This window comes from Carica papaya, chromosome 3 (assembly GCF_054855325.1).
Source record: "Carica papaya isolate Zhongbai chromosome 3, ASM5485532v1, whole genome shotgun sequence".
NCBI lineage: Eukaryota > Viridiplantae > Streptophyta > Magnoliopsida > Brassicales > Caricaceae > Carica > Carica papaya.
Genome location: NC_142311.1, coordinates 629387 through 647013, shown reverse-complemented (window position 1 = coordinate 647013; position 17627 = coordinate 629387). Strand labels below are relative to the sequence as shown.

Genomic DNA, 17627 nt, shown 5'->3' with positions numbered 1-17627 from the left:
GAGACACATGGCTTTTGATTATTGATTTCGTATGTTATTTTATGAACTTCACCGAGATAAGTGGATAAAGGATTTTATTATTGATAAAAGAATTTATTGTAAATTATGGTACATTGATCTTTTTGTGTTTTTTACCCACCTTTACTTCCGTAACGGAGAAATAGTGTGATGTCTTTACTGGACTGCTGTAGCTCATTTCTTATTTAATCATTTCAGATCAAGAAGAAATTGTTCCCGAACCCGTTCCGCAAGAAGACGGCGAAGAAAACGCCTGAAGACTCCGTAGTTATTTTATAGCTTTTATTTTTTAGTTTCTCTTTTAATTAATTTATTCTTTTATACTTTGAGCACGTTTTTAATTTTGATATAAGGTATGTTAATCAAAATTTTTATTACGTTTCCGCATTTGACCTTTTTAATACACATATTTCATTTTAAAATTTCGAAACCGTTACCCCTTAACCCACCAGAAACACATGACTTTTGATTATTTATGCCATAAACTCGGAGCTAGCCATTCTGTAATGTACGAGTCTTGTAGCTCTCCAACAAGGAAACTTCAAAAACATGAAGCAAAACACATATTCATAGAAATAAAGGGTCAAAAATTTTCGTATCAATCAAACAAAACGTATGAATGGAAGAGAAATTTTAAATCAGAACACAGACTTGCAGTCTGTTCTTTCACCATCTTGAAAACAAAGTAGTAGAATTGTCTGTTCTTTCCCCATCAAATGGAGAAAGCCTCTTCAATTTGTGGCTCGATGAGCCCCCCACATCACACCATCGATGAATCAAATGAAATATTCATAAAAAAACAAAAAGTTTTGATACAAATCTAACATCTAATCAACTTATGAAATCAAACATAAAAAATGGACAAAATCTCATGAACAAAATCAAAGTCCCATCACAAAACTCTACCAACGTTATTTTTTGGTGCAGAGTAGTAAGGTATGTTAGATACTTCTTAATTGTTGTGTCTCGAAGTACAAATGACTAACTTATACTCTGTTTTCGACTCAATTATACTGCGGTTTCTCGTGAAAATCCAAACAAATTCCTAATCACTTGTTATCGAATATAATCATGTCATGAATCAAACACGTTCCATTCTGCTCTTCAAATTGAAGGCTAATACTCAGTAGAAGTCAGGAACCTGGGAAACAATTCGCTGATTCAATTACCTTTCGAGGTAAAATATGATAAATAAAATTAATTGAAATCTTCCAACTACCACCAGAAATTTACTAGAAAGTGTTCTTGAAATGTAAGCATTGCATATCCTAAATGTTTAATTTGAGTCTCTACTAACTCGAACCATTCAGATTTGAAAACGACTTCCACCTTTTTTACATTCGGCAATTTTAGACTTGCAAATGAATTCAACACAAGTTACGTATCTGTTTGAAACACAGACTTAATCCAGATGGGTTGACAGGGATGACCAAATTTGAATTCGGCAAAAATACCCAGAAAAGAAAAGGAGTAGAGTTCCTAACAAAAGCAAGAAATAGAAACAAGTTTCAATCATGGAAACAGACTTAATCCATGTGAGCTGACATGGGATGGATCCAATTTTCATTCAGTAAAAAAACCCATAAAAGAAAAAAAGAGTAGAGTTCCCTCAGAAAAGCAAGAAATAGTAAACAAGTTTCAATCATGGAAGTATCAGCATTAGCATGGTTCCACTTGAAACATCATTGGGAACGTCTTATACTCAACCACAAATCAAATTATCTAACATTAAACCTACAGAACTATTTCCTTTTTTAACCAATCACCCAAACAAGCATCCTTCAGAAAACTAATTAGAAAAAATTCTTCAGTAAATTTCAAACTCAATGAAATGAAATTCTAACAAAGCCAAATTCCAAATGAACAAGTGAAATCTAGGCCCCTCAGAGAATCAAGATTTACAATCATGAAATATTATCAGATATACATTAGCATGGTTTTTGATTCAAATCATCCCCGGGAAGAACTCTGAAAAAAAAAAACAAGATTGAAATCAATGTAATAAAATTATGCAAAACCATATATACAAAATGGAAGACACTAGCATTAGAACCAAAAAGAAACATAAATGCAGAGAAAATTTAATTGACAAAAAGAAACATTTTTCCCTAAAATTGGGAAAAAAAAAAAAAGAATAGCTGCTTTAAGGCTCAGATAAATGTGTTGGAACAGAGTATATTCCTAGACCTTGTTAAAAAGGCCTCATAATGAGCTGGGATTAAAGCATTTATCATCATCACCGATCGAAAATCATAAGCAGAGATTTACAAATACAGAGAACGATTCAGATAGGATACTAATGCAGAAAACGAAACATAAAGAGCAATCAATTACATGCATGTACGAATAAAGTTACCCTAATCCGGCCAGCAATTTTAGTACCGCAAACTGAACTGAAAATTAGAAGAGAGAAAGGGTTTATAAAGGACGGAAAGGGAGAGACTAGGGTTAGGGTTTTAGCGCCGGGTAGTAATTTTTTGGTTTCCAACTATGCCCCTAACCTCTCAACTTAATTACATTAATGTATATCAGAAAACGGACCGGGTCGGTTTTCGAGGAAGCTCAATTGGGTTCAATGGTCCGCTCGTAGAGAAATTGGGCTTCAAATTTATAGTCAACGTTATGGTCGGTGGAATTGACTTTTTTAAATAAAAAATTTCTTATTTCTTAACGAAATTAATAATTAAATTATTAATTATTTTTTAATTTTATTCAATACGTTATTAACTACTCTTTAATAAAATAATTAATATTTTTATTTATTTCTATAAAATTATAAGTTTTTTTTATGTTTTCGTTAGATTTCGATTTTATTATTTTTTATTATAAATTAATTGTATTATTTTTAATTAAAAAATTAATTACGTTGTTATTTATGTAGAATATTGTTTAATTATTGAAATATATTAATTTTTTTGACTATAAATTTTTAAATTTATATGTAAATAAAAAAAATTTAAATAAAATGGTAAATAAGTGAAGTTTTCAAGATGACATTTCAATTTAAATAAAATATTTTTATATTTTAAAAAAATAATAAAAATACGAATAGATATATATATATATAATTAATTAAAAATATGAATTTAAGTAGAGTGATTAAAATTAAAAATTTAGAGAAAATAATGTACTTAATTTTAATAATTGGAAATAAAAAATATTCCTAAAAAAAGAAAATAAAAAAAAAATTATCTCCATTAATTATTTTCTTAATGGCCATTAATCTTGTTAATTAGGCCTAAGCTCAATGCCCTCAACAATCAAACCGCCTTTCAAATGCTCCCCGGTCACCTCCTTCAAACACATCTTCACCTCCTCCTCCTCCTCCTCCTCCTCGCCGCCCCCATTGAAGAACCTCCCAAGCTCAATCTCAACCCACCCATCTTCCCTCTCTCTAACAACTCCTCGCCCACCACCGTCTCCTCCCGCACCAACTACTCTCGATCTCAGTGCACTCACTCGGTTCAAGAACATGATGGTCTCCAGAACCCGCTTCGTGCTTTCTTGGCGACTGCAACGCAAGTAAACTGTGCTCCGCGACTTGATCTTGTTGCCGACCTCGACTGAAACCTGAGACGGCAACGTGTCTAGTCCGAATGCCCGGTTTGCGAACTTGACGATGAGATAAGCCGTGTAATGGGTTCTCGGCGAAAGCATTTTAATTTTTATGTTGCCATAGATTTCCAGCCAGCAAATTGTTCTGAGCTCTGCAACTTCTCCAAATCTGAAAAAATGAGACCAGATATTATCAAGTGTAATTAGTGTAATGATATCTTTTCAATAAGTTTTATAGCTTATCTTTTTATTATACTTGAATATTAACCGATATAAGAATCAAGAATCTCAAAATAAGTATATAAGAGATCACAGTTCAACTCAAATACATAAATTTTTATGGTAGAGGGTATATATATATATATATATATGTATGTATGTATATGCATAGAGGGTATTAGCATAGGTCACCTTGAGTGAAGAAGATCAGATTTCCATGTCCAGTAGAGAGGATTATTAGCCCATGTGATTGTAAGCTCCCTTGCGCTCAATATGTAGAGCTTCTTGCTTGATTTTTCCAACTTAAACATCTGTTAATTACAAACTCATTACATGATTAATTGTAAAATGAGATATTTATTTTATTTAATAAAAAATATATAAATATTAATTGTAATATAATATAAATAATTTTTAAATAATGATATATATAAGAAAACAGTTTAACTCGAACTCATCGTCTCGACAAAAAAAAAAGACTATTTACCGTTGAACTGAATAGTTATTCGTAAACGAAATATTTAATTATATTATTTAAAATCAGTTTAATATAATTTTTGTATTTTAAGAGTAATTATATAATTAAATATTTAAAATATTCAGTATTTTTTTAATAATTAAAATTAAAATATAATTTCGATATTTTTAAAGTTAAAAGTTATAATATATTAATTTTAAAAAAATAATTTTTATTTTTATTTAAAATTTTAAAAACCATTTTTAAAATTACAATACTTTTATAATTATTTCTAATAAATAACAAATAATTTTTTAAAAGAATATACTTTTAATAAACAACTATTTTAATAATAATTTTAAAATTTACAGTACAATTTACACTCAGTTTAAAACTCTACTTAATATATAAAACATATATATATATATATATTAAATTTGGGTGTTTATTCTTTGAATTTTAGTTGTTTAAAATTTAATGGCAGAAAAAAAAAAAAAAAAAAAAAAAGAAGGCAAGAAAAATTATGAACAGTTTTTTCAAGTCCATTTTGGCATTCACAGGGAGCAGAACAAATATGAATTTTTAAAGCAGGAGATTAATAATCCATATTTGATCCACCACCTGTGTATGCTAAAGCATCCTTGACAAAAACTATCTCATATATACATATACATATATATATGTACATATATATACACATATATGTATATCTACAATGCATCTTCCTCCTCATTCTTCTTCTTCTTCTTCTTTCCTTCTTCTAAAAGTTCAGCAGAGGCAGTTTTTGAATTTGGTACACTTGAGTATATGGATCAGATGATAACATCAGGCATACATGTGTGTATATATATATATATATATATATACACACATATATGCCATTGTTCTTCTGATCTCTTACTCTTACTCGGTGCATCAAATAATTAAACACCCTTTTGCCGGAAACTAACGAAATCATACATACATATATATATATACACACAAAGTTAAATTTGGTGACCGTATCCTTACAGTTGAAATCAAATTATTATTTACCTTTTTACCTCCATCAATTAACTGTGGGTTACATAACCTGAGAAACAAGTCTTTCATGGAGGAGCAGCAAGGCGGTGGAGACACCAGTCTGGTGATAATCTGATAATAATCAGACGGCAGAAATTTCTCCCACACTTTGTCTGAATCAGCTGCAGATTTAATCACGGAGGAAACCGCTGAAATTCTTCCTGCATCAATCGGAGAAGTCAGAGATAATACATATGAAAAACAGTCTTCTGGTAGATGCTCCATATCATTCGTCTTCTTCCCCTTGTACTTTTCTCTACACTTCCTTTCATGCAGCTTATACAATATATAGGAATATATATATATATATATACGTACATGGGTAGAATAGAATATGTAGGTCTATATATATATATATGTACACACATATGGAATTGGTCAAAATCTGTCGTTAAAGTGACGACATAGTTGTTTGGTATGGATGGTATGACGACATGAACTGAAATACATGAGCACATCATAGACATTTACTATTTCAAGATGATCAAAAAGCTAAAAAAGAATAGGCGATGCAGATGCCCTAAAAGAAATTAGGGGCTGCAGAAGATTATTGAAAGTTTTTATTTTATAAGTTTTTATATATTTGTATACAAACATGGTATATAATTATTGAAAATTTGAGTAATAATTTTTATATTCATGACCTATAATAGAATACATTTTCCACATGTATATTATTATCTTGTAATAATTGTAATTTATAAAAATATATATATATATATACTTCACCCCAAAGACAGAAGTAAATAATGCTAGTGAATATAGTAATTAAGTAACACCCATTCTTACTCAAAGCAAACCGGCTGCAACGCCGGTCTCCGGCGAAGAAAACAAAAAGCATGAAGAGGAAGATAGATAAGCTCAATAATTTACAGCTGAAAACTAAACTTCAATCTCTCTCGCCACATTTATTCCAACAGCTGTTGATGGAAAAGAATTTTTTCTTTTCATGGTTATCTATCTGTCATCGGGTGAACATAAACTTTTCAAGATTCTAGAATTCGAACGTTAAACCTCGTTATCACGGAAGAATCCTGCGTCGTCTGCGCGGTGTCTCTCTCCTGACGTACATTTTTTCCATTTCGTTTAGGGGTCGGCTTGATCCGTCTGGCAAACTTACGAACTTCCATCCACCGCCATTTCCTCGTTTCCCTCTGCTTCCCAATTTCTCCACCGTGAATTTCCAACCCTCAGACGTCCGGCGTCTACTATACTTGTGGCATTTCACCTCTCCTGCCATCTGCACACAAGAAGAAAAATGGCATCAATATTCAACACAAACAGATTTTACTTACAAAACAGGGCAGTCAATCATCAACCATCTCCACTTGCTGGAGATTTTAAGTATTTTGTGTATGTAATTTATTGATGGAATCTATATTTTAAACTTTAGCTGAACATAATACTTTAAAATTTCTAATTCCATAATTATTTTTTTTAAAAATACATATAAATTTAGAAAAACAAAAAACAAAAACACATTTTCATGTACCAAAGTATCCATTTCCCCAAAAAAAAAAAAATCCAACTTGAGCACCAAATCAACAACTCTCTAGAAATTTGACTTTATCTAATTGTGCTTCGAGGATTGAGTTTTAGAGTAATTGATAATCAAATAAAGATGGTTTAATGTTAACCTGTTCGTTAGTCTTTTTGGTAAAGAGGAGTGTCGAACCCTTAGTTACCCTCAACTATCCAACCCCTAAATTAGAGAGTTGACGGCGTTTCACAGTTCTATGACATTATATTCTCAACAAAAATTAATCACTCATTTTTATCATAATTAACAAGAATATTTGTCACCCTAAATAAATTTCTATCTTAATTTCCTCTCTTGGACCAAATAAGATGCATTTCAAAGATCCCCAATTAATTCCTAACAAGGATTGGTTAAAAACTTAATTTATTATCCTTTTTTTTTCTTTACTCCAAGAACTTCTGATTGACTTTGTTCCTTGGATTACCAGAAATTGTGTAATGTTAAATTTACAAAATGAATTCAACCAACAAAAACCAAATACAACCCACCAGCCTCAAAAATGGACACAGCATTGATAAGACTAATCGGAATCCAACAACCTCTTCTTCAAATTTACCAAGATATTACCCTAATCTCAACCACCCAACTCAAACCCACTTCATTTTATCATGAACCATCACATTGTGAGGCAGACTAGAAGGTAAGATTAAGAAATGAGAACAAAATTATATTTTGACAGGTAATTTTCACTTTATTTGCTCATAAATGCGAAAGGTGGGAGCTACTTACTTTCATTTTGTTGAAGTTCATCCTCTGGACAAATTCTTCATAGAGCATATCATCTTCTTTCTTCGAGATCTCGTAATGAACCTCGTCTAAATCTCTTATGGTACCATCCCAACCCTCTGGCATAACCTTGAAGTCGGGTTTATATGGAAGAGATGCCACATGGAATTCGCGGTCATGCGAATCGAAAAACCTGGAAAAGTAGCAGCACATTAGCTGCAAAATAAAAGAATGTTCTTTCCCTTGCACAATTTGCCCATAGAAAACTCATATGCCAACATAACATTCCCAAACAGAGGAGTGAAATGTCATACCAGATGAATCAAATCACTGCACAGGCAAGACTAGGAGATCCAGAGAGAAGAAAGAGAGATAAAGGCATAGAGATACAAACATATAAGAAATAGAAAGAACAAAAGAAATAATAGAATTCACAACCTACACTACCTCCAGTTCAGTAACTAGTTTTTATACACAACATTATATGTAGACTCTGAGCGAGGACATCATTTTTTTAAAAAACAACCACCCAATTGTCCACTTTTTTGCTAAATATATATCCGTATATCAATATATGAGATAAAACAGGTGATTCGTCACGATACCCAATTTGCTCAACAAAAAAGAAGGTAAGAACAATCACAAATGAAAATCAATTTATTAAGACACTAGAAATTAAAAACCTCTAACAAATTTCTAAGAAACAACTTCATTAAATTCCAAAGTAGTAAGATTAATTCTAAGCTAGATGAGAATTAAACTCTCACTCTGGGCAGGTGTCAAGCAAGAGCTCTACAGAATCATCTAAGGGATGACCGAGCTTTTTCTCCTCTTCCTCTTCAAGTTCCTTTAGCCAAAGAATGGCATGTACCCGCTGCCTCATAATCCTATAATCCTTGGCAAGCTTCTCAACTGTGTAGACCTCAGGATTCTCCTTGTGCAAGCGATACATCTCTGCCTTCTCTGAGTCCTTCAGGTAGGACCCTCTTGCACCAGGCTCTTGCACTTGTTTCAATAAAACACTAATCTCCTGCAACCTCTGGTCCCATCCCTCTACAAAAGCCTTGTTCTTACGGTTTTCTGCCTCCAGTTCCTTTATCTTATCTTCAAATACTTGCAAATCAGAAATGACAGAAGATTTAGAAGAATCCAGTCCGCTATCAGTAGCACTTGTCTGATGGACCACAGGCTCCCCATCAAAATGCTCCTTGGTCAATCCAGTTGACCACATAGAAGCATGGTCCCAGTTAAGATCATCGGAGTTGGGCCCACTGAGTGACCCACCCACTGTACTACCCCAATCATCTTGACCATCAGTTTTTCCAGAACCTGACTTTGCTGAAAATGCTCGTGATCCACTAACTCTGTAAGCATTGGGACCAACCTTTGACAAAACTTTCATAAGATCTCCAGAAAGAGGTGGAGTTTTTTCCTTTAAAAAGCCAACTACCTTTGTGCTTGGGTTGAGAGAAGTTGACGATAGTCGAGATATGATTCTATGAAAGCTTTGCATATTTGTAGTACCTTTCTAACAGCTATGTTTGCACAGTGCAGCAACACACGCCTACAGGTATTGAACCAAAAACCACGTCATAACTCTCAAAATATGTCATTCAATCCTCAAATCAATAGTTAGATAATAATATGTCTATACAAACAAGTCGATTCATATCTTGAAGAGCATGTAATCATTCACAAAGCAAAACATCAACTTACCATTTGCAAATTAAAACTTCTAGAGAGTTATAGCAGATGAATACCTAGACATATCTTCATAATCAGATGCTAGTGAGATTAAGTGAGGTAATACAATCATCTTCATCCATTCAGAACTAAATCTGACGGGGATATATGGGGTACAAATGTACTAGACGAGATCAATTCCTTCATTACTGCCCAACCTTCTTCTACTGTTTTTCTTAAATGTATTGTAATACAATTAAATCAAGTAATGGAGCAAGTTCAATCAAGCAATTCTACGTCACTATGTATTTTTATTAATTGAGGCTAAAATCTCAATCTCAAAAGTTCACAACATTCACGAATGACGAAACCAACAAATGCCAAACATCAGAAATGGGCGAAGCAATTCATCTATCTAACCCTTCGCAAGAAATCTCCTGAATATTATCGCATATAAACGAAGACAAACAAACAATGAATACTAGTGGTGACAAATGTATTGCACGAAATCACACGAACACACACAACCACGTCATCCGATGCAACAACAAAAGAGTATAATGTAGAACGAAGAATTAAAACAAACAGATTTCCTTTCACTAAATCCAACATGTTTACGGCAATGAAACATAGAATCAAAGAGCAAGCTGCTGAGATCGTATTAAAAGAACAATATAAATCAATACCATAACAACAAGATGCTAATGCTTAGAAATAAGTTCAGACAACTCTAAGAAATCATTTCCGCGTACCAGGCCAACGAGCAATGCTGCAACTCCGAAGAGGCAGAGAGAGGCGATGGTACGAGTGAGAGCCGAGAGTCCGAGACCGAGAGGAGAAGAGAAGAGATGCTCGGGGGAGAGAGAAAATGGGAAATGCACCGGCGGGCGGTCAGTGTTAATGGTGACCGCCGAAGGAGTCTTGAGACTGGAGACTGAGAGGGTTAGGGATTTTAGTAGTTTCGTTTCTTCAATTTTCGAAATTAAAAAAACTCCACCCAGAAAAAAAATTAAAACTGAAAATTACGTGAATGTGGGCTTTTAAAATGGGCTGCAATGGGCTTAAAAACATTTTGGCTTTTTTATTAAATAATATTTTTGTTTTTAGCTTTTATATTTTTGTAATATTTATAAACAATAATATAAATGTGAAAATTATTTGTATTTTTAAATATATATATATATATATTAGATGTTATTTTTTACATTGTAAGTATCACCCATGCAAACCATCATACATATACTTATAAATAAACATATATAGCAAATTTAAAAAAATAAAACTACAAATATTTTTATCTTCTTAAAAAAGTTGTAGTTAATAAGCTACTTTTTTTTTATTAACAAGTAAAATAATAAATTTTTAATTATATAAATTATTTAAATAAATAACATAATATGTAATGATACGATATTAATATATAAATTACTTACTATCGTACAATAAGAATATTATTAAATTTTATCGAAAAAATTTAACCGTTATAAAATATTTTATATATATATATATTCTGATTTACTATAATTAAATTTAATTTATTTATAATATAATGATAAAATAATAAAATATATGTAATTTAAATTCATTATATTAAAGGAAAAATATAAAAAATAATTATTATAGTAAAAAAAATAAATTTTAAAGACATAGGTTATAATAAAAATATAGTCATATTTTAATTAATAAAAAAAAATATTAAACACAAAAAATAAATATTTATTTGTAAAATTATGTATAATAAATAAATAAAAACAAATATTAATAATTTAAAAAAAATTAATTAATTAATGTTTTGGCCTAACTTCAATGCCTTCAATTACAACCCCAGCTTTGAGTCGATACCCTCTGACTTCCGTCAAACTCATGTTCACCTCCTGGTCCAATCCTCCGCCATTGAAGAACTCGCCAAGCTCAATCTCCATCCACCCATCTACTCTTTCCTTTGGAAATATCGCTTTTGATTCTTCCACTTCGTTGGAATTATCATCTTCATCTCCATCTTCACCGCTGCGTTTTCCGAGCAGATACGCAATGCCGGTGGATTTCCGGTCGCCCACTTCGACTGAGATCTCCGATGGTTTCGTGTCGAGCCCGTATTTCCTTTTTGTGATTCTCATTATGAGGTAAGCTCCGTAGGTCGTGTTTGGTGATAGAATTTTAGTGTTTATCTTTCCGTGAATCTCCAGCCACCATGTTGTTCTGAGCACTGCTGTTTCTGTGAACCTAAAAGAAAATTTATAAATTATTTATGTTTAATTTGGGAGATACAAACATGGCCTTGTTATTCGTTTGAACAAACCTTGATTCGTTTGTGGGTACCCAGCTCCAGTACATTGGATTGTTGCTCCATGTGATTGAAAGCTCTCTAGCAGACAGTGTGAAGGATTTCTTCCCAGATGACTTTTCTAATTTGAAGCTCTGTTTTTCGCAGTTGAGAAAAAATATGAACACACCCATAATCGAAAAACAAACTTAATCAATTTTCGTGGTGTCATCGTCGTCACCTGTCAATTTTTTTTATCAAAAACCCAATATTTTCTTGATTTGTAAACTCAGAATCAACAGGTACGGATAAAGTTATTTCCTTTTTTCTGTTTGTTTCCCAGGAAGGAAAAAAAAAAAAAACAGAGTACGAACCATGTTCTGACTTGGAGCTTTGTTATACAGTAAATAAAAACAAGATCTCTTCTGTTTAAAAAAAAAAACAAAACCCAGATCATTTTTTTGATTAGGAAACGCAGAATCAATTAATACGAATCAAATGGTTCATTTCTCGCGTGATTTTCTGTTTGTTTCCCGAGAAAAAGAAAAGAGAGGAGTTGGTTTTAATTTACCTTTTTGCCACCGTCGATGAGAACCGAGTTGCAGAGCTGGAGAAAAAGCTCCTTCTTGGAAGAGAACTCGAGAGGAGTCACCAACCTGGAGAGAAGTTCGTTACAATCTGGCGGCAGAAACCTCTCCCAAACTATATCGGACTCCGCGGCCGACCTGAAGACTTCGGACGCCATGGCTGATCTGCAAGCATCTCGTGGAGTGGTGAAGGAGAGAATCGTGGCTATACAACCTTCTGGTAACACGTTGCAGTCGGCCACTTCCATTTTCTCCATTCTAAATCTTGAAAAATAATATTAATAACGGAGAAGAAAGATAAGAAGATGGAATTTTTTAAGAACAAAATCTTTGTTTAAAAGCTTCGTCGTGGTTTGAACGAGTTCTTGCCGAGTTGCATTTAGACTACAAATATACGGAGAGGATGCTCTTGGAAGTGACTTAATCGTATATTAATTAACATCTACGCCCAATAATAATCATTAAAAATTATGATTATATTATGGTTAATTATAATTAAGACTAAAACACAATTATTATGGATAATGTATAATATTAACTGAAAGTCAAAACCAGATTATGAATTCATTAGATTTATAAAACTCGTGCGTTTTAAAATTCCAGAAGAGGAACTCTGCTTCCGGTTGCCGGTAAAACATTCAAATTTTATTTCGTTGAATTTATTTTTTTATCCAATAATTTATAGAATATAATCCTTCCTTTTTGAAAAAAAAAAAAAGAATATTCCCAACGTAATTATTTATTGTTAATTTTATTTATTTTTAATTCACATAATAATTATTTTAATTTTGTAATAATAATTAAATAATTTCAAATATTATTTAAAATAAATGTAATTATTTTTTAAAGTTACGTGTTTAAGATTAATTAATCAATATTAATTTTTAATTATAATTTATAATATATACTTTAAAAGTCAATGTTCCAACTTACTAGCTTTACGCAAGTGGTCACGCGATTTTGGACTTTCATATTCCCACTCCACAATAAATTTGGTAAAGAAACATATACGTACTTTTAAAAATATTAATTTAATGAGATTTAATTAAATTAATAAGTATATTATTAATACATGATTAGGTTATAACACTTGGTAATATGCAAACTTTATCTTATGTTTGTATAAAAAATTTAAATTATGACCAATAAGTTATATAACATGCAACACGTTAATTTTAAACAAATTACCGAGACTTAAATTTGAATGAAATAATTTTATAATATAAAATTTGAAATGAGATCGGTAATCACGCAAAGTAGGTAAATATAAATTAATCTATAATAATAATTATTTTTGTAATACATACAAATGAGACCCTAATCATGTAATATATAAATCACTAAATTATAACATAATGTATAAATATATGATTAGGTTATAACATATGATAAATAATAAATTTGAAAAAAAAAATATAATTTATCTAATTTGAAAATTAATAATTTTATATTGCTAAATGGTAAATATATTTATAGAAAATCAATTAACCTTTAACGACGTCGTATTTATTTCATCGATGCGTGACACGTGTCGTTCTCATAACCAATCACCAATTTCAGTTTCGCTTTGGCGCCTTATCTTCCCTTCAATTAACCGCTCTCAAAATTTTTTGGTTTAAAAAAAAATATATCAAAAGGAAACACAGAGAAGTTTCAATTTTCCTCAAAATTTTTCGTCTCTGATCGGAACAAATCCTCAAATCAAAGCTTCTTTCACGTCAATGGCTTTAACCCACAACCTGAAACCCCTCATTTCACTCTCCTCTACCTTGTTCCCTCACTCTTCTTCGTCTCCATCACCTCCATTTTTACCGCAGAGAACTCAGATTCATTCACTCTCCTTCATCACAAAAACCCATAGTAATCTTCCGCACCCAATACCCATCTTATCAAGAAGACTGTTTCTTCCCTCAGTTTCCGCAATCTGGGACGCTTTAACGGGCGGCAACAACAATGACCGCGAAGCCGTGGTAGCAATTCGACGCGGGATGTTGTTATTTAGGCAGGTAAAAGAAGATGAAGAAGGCAAAGATCTTTGCCATTTTGTTTAATTTCTACTTCCGTGTCTGTGTAATATTTCTTTCCTTCGTTTGTTTAATTTTTTGCGTTTTGGGTTTTCATCAGATGACTGAGACGCATTAATGTTTTGTTGTTTGCAAGGGTGATGTGTTGGGGTCTTTGTCGGAGTTCGATAAGGCTATCGAGATAGACCCTCGGCAAAAGGCGTGTAGGTCTCTATGACTTTCATCATTGAGTGGCTTAGAAAAAGGATTAGGAGTGAGACTTATTGGGTTATAACTTTGATTTTAATGGTGACTGTGACAGATCTTTGGCAAAGGGGGCTATCACTCTACTATCTTGATAGGTATTAATACTTGCTTGATTGCTTTGGTTTGGTTTGGTTTTATTAGGTGATTATTACTTCAGCCAAATACTTTATTAATTTGTTGTCTATTGACTACTTCTTATTTATTATTTTTTTTTCAAACCATTTCTTCCCAGTAAAAAAGGAGTGAAATTATAATTGTCATGAGCATCTAAGATAGATGTGGAAGAATTTGAAGTGGGTTCTCCTTGTTTGTAGATTTGAAGAAGGTGCTGAGCAGTTTAGAATAGATGTTGCACAGAACCCAAATGATACAGAGGAATCAATATGGTGTTTTCTTTGTGAAGCCCAACTGTATGGGGTTGATGAAGCAAGAAACCGGTTTCTCGAGGCAAGTTTGTAGAATTTAACAGGAAAAAGCCATCATCAATGTAAAATAATTGATTGTAGTTTATTATCATAAGAAGGCTGGATGAATAGACGATGAGTCAGATTGATTCTGGCGCATGATACGGTGGGTCTGTGCCATGTTTCTAGCATGTGGGACTGTGAGTGAGAGAAAATGTTACATTGTAAATAATAAATTGAGTAATTTCCTATAAATTTGAAGTTTTAGAATAATTGGGAGCAGTTAATTATTTGTACTGAAAACTTTCAGGATGCGCATAAGAATAGATATATGGCCATCTCAGTCAATGGCAGAACTTCTGATTCACAAAATAGCTACTCTTTGTGATGTGGTCTAGCTAACTGTTTCTTGAATAGACTTAACAAATAACCATGGATCATCAAACTTTAGTTTGAATTCGAATACCAAATAAAACGCCTTTTGTGTTGCTGAATATTTTCTTTTTGGTTGCTAGCTGCGTGCAGGTTGGCAGAGATCCCAGACCTGTAATGAGGGAAGCTTATAACATGTTTAAAGATGGTGGAGATCCCGAACAGGTGTGACTTGACATTGACACAGAATATTTTTTCTTTGTTGAGATAATGGAACGCGCTAAGGTCAATGAAGCCTTCATTCATCTACGGTTCATAAGATATTATGGTGCCCAAGTGAACTGCCCTCAATCAGGATATTGAGAATAAAACTTTTCTGAATTCATGTTTGTACTATAGGTTGCATTTTGTTCAACTCTTATTTAATACTTTTCTGCCTGTTATTGAACAAAAATCGATTCTTGCAACTGCTTCTACTGCACAGCTTGTTGCAGCATTTTCCAGCCGCCAGGACGCAGAATATTTCTACGCATCTTTGTATGCCGGCCTTTATCACGAATCTCAGGTTGGTCCTCAACCTCGAGATCTTATTTCTTTCTCACTTCTTGCTGTATACAAGAACCATTGATGCCTAAAATTTTACACCTGTTTACCAATGTTTTTCTGCACAGAGCAAACAAGATTCTGCCAAGTTTCATATCCTTGCTGCATGCCAGTCTCCTTATGGACAAAGGTTCTAAATTCTGAGTATCTCCACCTTTTGGACTCATAAAACTGTATCAAACACAAAGTTGACATGAATCATTCATTTCAGGGCTGATGATTATATGGCTTCTCTTGCTAAAGTTCACTGTCTTTGTCGAAATTGGAGCTCCAGTTAAAATGTGCAGAGATCAAAAGCTTGTTGAAGCTGGATAAGTGTTGTTCTTGCTAGAATCCGGGATGTTCTTTAATGGCTGCGGTGCAGTGACATTGAGGTGAGTGGATTTCAGCAATGAAGGGAAACTGCATGTACTAACCTAACCCAGTGGTAAGTGCATCTGCAGAGTTGACATTTTGCTGTCAACTAGGGAAGTTTTTTGTTTTATCATAGTTTATGTTTTATATTGTTTGGTTTTTAAGTTGTAGGAAGCTTGTGTTAGTGAATAATCTTATTTTGATATGTTTGTCTTTAAGATATTGAATACTGCATAGAAAATCTGGATTTGAGCCTCCATTTTCCTCTCTTTTTCTCTCGTTTTTTCCCCTGGTTTTTCTAGTTTTTTCACTTGCGTTTCCAACAAGTAGTATGAGAGCTTCAAGCTCTTTGAAGGACTGAGAAAGAGAAAGTTTTCTGCTGCAAAACTCGCCAAAATCATAGCTTGCTGAACATGGCTTCAGGCATTCAGGAAATGTTTCTCCATCCATCTTTAATGCAGAAATCTATTAATTTTAGACTGTTAGAATGAAGGCTTTTTGAAGGGGATGGATGGATCTACGGGAGGCCGCTGAAGTTGTAGAGATCCTCCTCCCTTAAGAGCAAACCAACAGTCACTCGAATGAACCATCGTGCGGAGGAAATAGCAAAGAAATTCAAGGTTCTTTCATTCATCAATTCAGCTGTGTCTAAAACTATTTTCATCAGAATCATGTCTTATGAGACCGGAAAGGAAGCTTGGTACAAAATTTAAGAAGAGTTCCAGGGGAGTGAAAAAGCAAGGTAAATGCAGGTACTGAATTTGAGAAGAGAATTTGAAGCGTTAAGGATAAATGATGACAAAACAGTTAAAGAGTTCACTTACAAAGTAATGAAGATTATGAATCAAATAAGGGTGATGGGGAGGAACTCACAGACAAAAGAGTCTTGAAAAAATTTTGGTGAGTCTGAGAGAAAAATTTGAAGCAAAAATCTCTTCCCTGGAAGATTCAAAAGACTTCTCCACCACGTCTTTGATAGAGCTTGTCAATGCCTTGCAAGCTACTGAACAAAGGAGGTCTTTGATGTTAAATGATGACGTGAAGGAATTCTTGGCAAAAGGTGAATTAAAGGCTCAAGTGGCTGAAAATGTTACCGAACCAGCTCAAGCAATCAAATATGGCTATTTGATAGTGGCTGCAGCCACCACATGACACCAGAAGAAAGTTTCTTTCCTAGGCTGGACAGGTCATAAATTTCAAGAGTCAAGATAGGCAATGAAGAGTACTTGGAGGTGAAAGGAAAGGGAGATGTAAACCTCGACAACTCCATCAGTTACGAAAACTATTTTTGATGTGCTACTAGTGCCTAAGCTCGACCAGAACTTGTTGAATGTTGGCCAAATGATTCGGAAAGGATATTTCCTTGATTTTCAAGAATGAAGCATGCTCTATATTTGGTTGAATACAAGTTTTTCTTTGCATTGGAATCATGCTTGTGCTAGCGTAGGTTTGGTAGATGATGCCGATGCATGGCACAAGAGATTTAGGCCTTGCATTGTGCAATCTCTCAAGGA

General features: G+C 33.0%; 4 protein-coding genes, 1 long non-coding RNA gene and 2 other non-coding genes across 8 annotated transcripts; 1 reads left to right on the top strand and 6 right to left on the bottom strand.

Annotated features, from left to right (window-relative positions):
• Positions 1-905: 905 nt before the first annotated feature.
• LOC110815452 (uncharacterized) lies at positions 906-2796 on the bottom strand. The gene is made up of 2 exons (XR_002539833.2): positions 2353-2796; positions 906-1986 (listed from the first exon to the last, which is right to left on the bottom strand). It is a non-coding gene; the product is annotated as an uncharacterized LOC110815452 (long non-coding RNA).
• On the bottom strand, positions 1621-1711 carry LOC148266575 (small nucleolar RNA snoR53Y). The gene has a single exon (XR_015818206.1). It is a non-coding gene; the product is annotated as a small nucleolar RNA snoR53Y (small nucleolar RNA).
• On the bottom strand, positions 2161-2267 carry LOC148266574 (small nucleolar RNA snoR69Y). Its single transcript, XR_015818138.1, has one exon. It is a non-coding gene; the product is annotated as a small nucleolar RNA snoR69Y (small nucleolar RNA).
• Positions 2797-3099: 303 nt separating the features above from the next.
• LOC110815451 (F-box protein PP2-B15-like) lies at positions 3100-5636 on the bottom strand. The gene is made up of 3 exons (XM_022043255.2): positions 5285-5636; positions 3985-4103; positions 3100-3742 (listed from the first exon to the last, which is right to left on the bottom strand). Exons 1-3 carry the CDS (start codon positions 5534-5536, stop codon positions 3247-3249), a joined length of 867 nt encoding a protein of 288 aa, XP_021898947.1. The 5' UTR covers positions 5537-5636; the 3' UTR covers positions 3100-3246.
• A 414-nt stretch (positions 5637-6050) lies between these two features.
• Positions 6051-10252, bottom strand: GCD1 (ribosomal protein L20). Its single transcript, XM_022043300.2, has 4 exons — positions 10013-10252; positions 8345-9141; positions 7581-7770; positions 6051-6551 (listed from the first exon to the last, which is right to left on the bottom strand). The coding sequence occupies exons 2-4, from the start codon at positions 9088-9090 to the stop codon at positions 6333-6335; spliced, it is 1155 nt and encodes a 384-aa protein (XP_021898992.2). The 5' UTR covers positions 9091-9141; positions 10013-10252; the 3' UTR covers positions 6051-6332.
• Positions 10253-10955: 703 nt separating this feature from the next.
• On the bottom strand, positions 10956-12542 carry LOC110815450 (F-box protein PP2-B15-like). The gene is made up of 3 exons (XM_022043254.2): positions 12095-12542; positions 11560-11678; positions 10956-11483 (listed from the first exon to the last, which is right to left on the bottom strand). The coding sequence occupies exons 1-3, from the start codon at positions 12365-12367 to the stop codon at positions 11045-11047; spliced, it is 831 nt and encodes a 276-aa protein (XP_021898946.1). The 5' UTR covers positions 12368-12542; the 3' UTR covers positions 10956-11044.
• A 1169-nt stretch (positions 12543-13711) lies between these two features.
• Positions 13712-16372, top strand: LOC110815379 (Tetratricopeptide repeat (TPR)-like superfamily protein). 2 transcript variants are annotated; one of them, XM_022043165.2, is made up of 8 exons: positions 13713-14116; positions 14271-14337; positions 14436-14475; positions 14695-14827; positions 15310-15381; positions 15641-15721; positions 15828-15889; positions 15971-16372. In XM_022043165.2, exons 1-8 carry the CDS (start codon positions 13832-13834, stop codon positions 16035-16037), a joined length of 807 nt encoding a protein of 268 aa, XP_021898857.1. In that variant the 5' UTR covers positions 13713-13831; the 3' UTR covers positions 16038-16372. The 2 variants fall into 2 exon arrangements, with proteins under 2 accessions (XP_021898858.1, XP_021898857.1); XM_022043166.2 differs by lacking the exon at positions 14695-14827 and having other exon boundaries at positions 13712-14116; positions 15300-15381.
• Positions 16373-17627: the final 1255 nt, after the last annotated feature.

What these genes read in the sequence shown, in the direction of transcription:
- LOC110815379 (XM_022043165.2), top strand. Translation starts at nt 13,832, where the DNA reads ATGGCTTTAACCCACAACCTGAAACCCCTCATTTCACTCTCCTCTACC. An exon ending in AGACCCTCGGCAAAAGGCGT is followed by an intron (nt 14,338 to 14,435) that starts GTAGGTCTCTAT and finishes TGACTGTGACAG; the next exon opens with ATCTTTGGCAAAGGGGGCTA. An exon ending in ATGGTGGAGATCCCGAACAG is followed by an intron (nt 15,382 to 15,640) that starts GTGTGACTTGAC and finishes TCTACTGCACAG; the next exon opens with CTTGTTGCAGCATTTTCCAG.
- LOC110815450 (XM_022043254.2), bottom strand. Translation starts at nt 12,367, where the DNA reads ATGGAGAAAATGGAAGTGGCCGACTGCAACGTGTTACCAGAAGGTTGT. An exon ending in TCATCGACGGTGGCAAAAAG is followed by an intron (nt 11,679 to 12,094) that starts GTAAATTAAAAC and finishes TGCGAAAAACAG; the next exon opens with AGCTTCAAATTAGAAAAGTC. An exon ending in GTACCCACAAACGAATCAAG is followed by an intron (nt 11,484 to 11,559) that starts GTTTGTTCAAAC and finishes ATTTTCTTTTAG; the next exon opens with GTTCACAGAAACAGCAGTGC.
- GCD1 (XM_022043300.2), bottom strand. Translation starts at nt 9,090, where the DNA reads ATGCAAAGCTTTCATAGAATCATATCTCGACTATCGTCAACTTCTCTC. An exon ending in TTGCTTGACACCTGCCCAGA is followed by an intron (nt 7,771 to 8,344) that starts GTGAGAGTTTAA and finishes CTACTTTTCCAG; the next exon opens with GTTTTTCGATTCGCATGACC. An exon ending in TGAACTTCAACAAAATGAAA is followed by an intron (nt 6,552 to 7,580) that starts GTAAGTAGCTCC and finishes TCTTGTGTGCAG; the next exon opens with ATGGCAGGAGAGGTGAAATG.
- LOC110815451 (XM_022043255.2), bottom strand. Translation starts at nt 5,536, where the DNA reads ATGGAGCATCTACCAGAAGACTGTTTTTCATATGTATTATCTCTGACT. An exon ending in TAATTGATGGAGGTAAAAAG is followed by an intron (nt 4,104 to 5,284) that starts GTAAATAATAAT and finishes TGTAATTAACAG; the next exon opens with ATGTTTAAGTTGGAAAAATC. An exon ending in TCTGATCTTCTTCACTCAAG is followed by an intron (nt 3,743 to 3,984) that starts GTGACCTATGCT and finishes TCATTTTTTCAG; the next exon opens with ATTTGGAGAAGTTGCAGAGC.